This window comes from Propithecus coquereli, unplaced genomic scaffold (assembly GCF_000956105.1).
Source record: "Propithecus coquereli isolate 6110/MARCELLA unplaced genomic scaffold, Pcoq_1.0 Scaffold433, whole genome shotgun sequence".
Taxonomy (NCBI): Eukaryota; Metazoa; Chordata; class Mammalia; order Primates; family Indriidae; genus Propithecus; species Propithecus coquereli.
The window spans coordinates 529,551-532,193 of NW_012150097.1; the positions used below are offsets into that span (position 1 = coordinate 529,551).

General features: G+C 40.9%; 1 protein-coding gene across 1 annotated transcript in view; it reads left to right on the forward strand.

The window, feature by feature from the left end:
• Nucleotides 1-2,234, forward strand: part of BMP2K (BMP2 inducible kinase) — a 100,214-nt gene extending 97,980 nt beyond the window's left edge. The window contains exon 14 of the mRNA XM_012653895.1: nt 1,547-2,234. Within this exon, the coding sequence (XP_012509349.1) occupies nt 1,547-1,742 (196 nt within the window). The 3' untranslated portion in view covers nt 1,743-2,234. The remainder of the gene's footprint in view (nt 1-1,546) is intronic.
• The last annotated feature ends 409 nt before the right edge of the window (nt 2,235-2,643 follow it).

The following is a 2,643-nucleotide window of genomic DNA, read 5'->3' on the forward strand; positions in this document are numbered from 1 at the left end:
TATAATTGCCCTGTTGTATTATAATAGTTGTCTGTTGCTGCCTAATAAATTATCCCAAAACTTAGTCCTTTAAGACAAAAATAAACATTTATGATCTTATTTTCTTTGGATCAAGAATTCAGGAGTGGCTTAGCTGGGTAGTTGTGTCCACAGTCCTCTCCGCAGTGCTCTAAATGCTTGGCTGGTGCTGGAGGATCTGTTTACAAGACGGTTCACTCGTGGCTTTGGGCAGGAAGCCTCCTTCCCCTGCCATGTGGATTTCTCCAGAAGGCTGCCTGACTTTTCTCTTTGGCAAGGCAGAGACTGTTCTGAACCCCTAAGGAATCATTGATTCTGGTTTCTCCCGCAGCAAGTGATCCCAGAGAGCAAGGAGGAACCTGGCATGCTTTAATGACCCGCGCTCAGAAGTCTTGCGCTGGTGCCTCTGCCCCGGTTCCTTGACTGGAATTGGGTCATGAGGTCCAGCCGTGCTCACGGGCACCAAAGCAGGTTTCGCCCTTTGGAGGGAGGTGTGTCAGAGAAGTCATAGACGTACTTCAACACCTGTGTAAACTGTAGGTTAAGGTGACATCCTATTGAGTAGAGTCTGCTGAGAAGAGTCCCTGAGTTCATGTCAGGAATGGGTGGACGGTGGTTTGGACAGGGAGCAGAAAGTTCTGAGCGGGATCTTGACAGACAGGAGGCGGGTACCCGTCTGTCTGTGAGTTTTACCTGCTCTCGGCCGTGTCTTAAAGGACTCTGGAAGTCCCTGAAGATGGTTTTGCAATTAGAGAGGGGGCTCTGTCACACGGAAGCAGGTTAGACCTTGGCGGTTGACGCAGCCCAGAATGGGTCTAAACTGAATTGTGTTTTTTATTAAGATATTAAAATCCTTTATTAAAAGGACTTGTTCTGTAAAATTTGGATTCAGACAAAAGGCTGCACTCAAGGATCCAGAAATCCACGTGGCCCCCAGGCTACAGGTTCCCCGCCCCCGCATGAGCTAATTCACAAAGCAGCCCCAGCAGTCCATCTCTTGTTGGTGGCTCTATAGCGAATGCCTTTGTCAACAGGAAAGTTGCTGCGGTGTCCGAACATAACCAGGACACTGTATTCAGTAGTGATTTTGGAGCCATACTGTTTGATATGGTAACCGATTTTCACTTTGAAGCTTGTTCACTGTGATAATAACAGCTAATATTTATTGACTGCTTATTTTCTGCTAGACACTGTTTTCTTTCCTTTACACCCCATAAGGTAGATACTGTCACTCCTGTTTTACAGATGAGGAAGCCGAGGCACAGGGAGGTTAAGGAACTTGCCCAAGGGTACACAGCTAATGTACCTTTCTGCAGGTGATTATGGAGCTAGTGTACCTTATGGAGAAAATTCAAACCCTACATGTTCTCTCTCTCCTCCCCATGCCCTTATCTGCCATCTCCACCGTAATAAGATGATGATCTGGTTTTCTAAGCATTTACAAAGTATGAACTAGGGCACTGTAAATTTTTATTCTAATTTTTATTAATTCTAGTCTTCTTTTTCCTTTTTTCAATTATTACTCTAGGTCAGTTGCTGATAAAGAGGCCGTTGCAAATTTCACAAATCAGAAGAACATCAGTAATCCACCTGATATGTCAGGGTGGAATCCTTTTGGAGAGGATAATTTCTCCAAGTTAACAGAAGAGGAACTATTGGACAGAGAATTTGACCTTCTGAGATCAAGTAAGGGACACTTGAAGGCTTATTTTGCTTCACAGTAAAATAACAGCTCTATTATTATTCAGCAAGGCCAAAGACTGTTTTTGAGGGGGTGTATAGAAAATTCTTTTTGTGCATTTGAGGGCAAAATTCGGGCCATCTTCTTTTACATATACTGTCAAGACTATTTGTGTGCATTAGAAATCAGTTGCTTGATAATAGCTATTAAATCCAAGATTGCTGATAGTGTGCTGATACCCTGACACTTAAATACTGTATATTTGTGGACGTTAAATTCATAGTATCTCCAAAACATGGAAAATTAATGTTCAAGTAAAAAGGGAGATGTTATTATCTTACCTTCCTAATCATTTTGCAACTCCGTCTTCTTGCACACTCAGCGGAAAATAGTGTGGGTCTGAGATGCCCTTTGAAAATGCCTGAAAGAAAACGTGGGCTCCTACATTATGTTAATGTTTCGCAATCAGTGGTGACTAGGGCTGCTTTGTTGTCCTGATACAGCAAAAGTTAAATAAATTCTTTTTCTCTTTAAATCAGCTATCTCTATGTTTTTACTTGGAATCACTGCCTTTCCTTAAACTACCTAGTATATAATACGTCAAGCTCGCCATACATATTTTGAAAATGTTCTTTTTTGGAAGAGGGTTATGGGTGTTTTGAGGGGGTTGCAAAATAGGAGCAAAAAGCTCACTTTGCCCCTTTTGCATGTGAAAAGAAGTCTTAATAGTCCCTACTTTATAGTTCCTAATTTCTATTTTATTTAGGTACCTGGCCTTATGACAACATTTAATAGATGAAATGCTTTGTTTTCGTGTATATATTATGTAAAATTTATAAATGCCCTGAATTCATGAAAGAATAGTTGTTGAGATTTAAATTGGTATTTTACATATTGGTTATATGATTATGAAAATTAAATTGATGATTACATGTAGATATAAA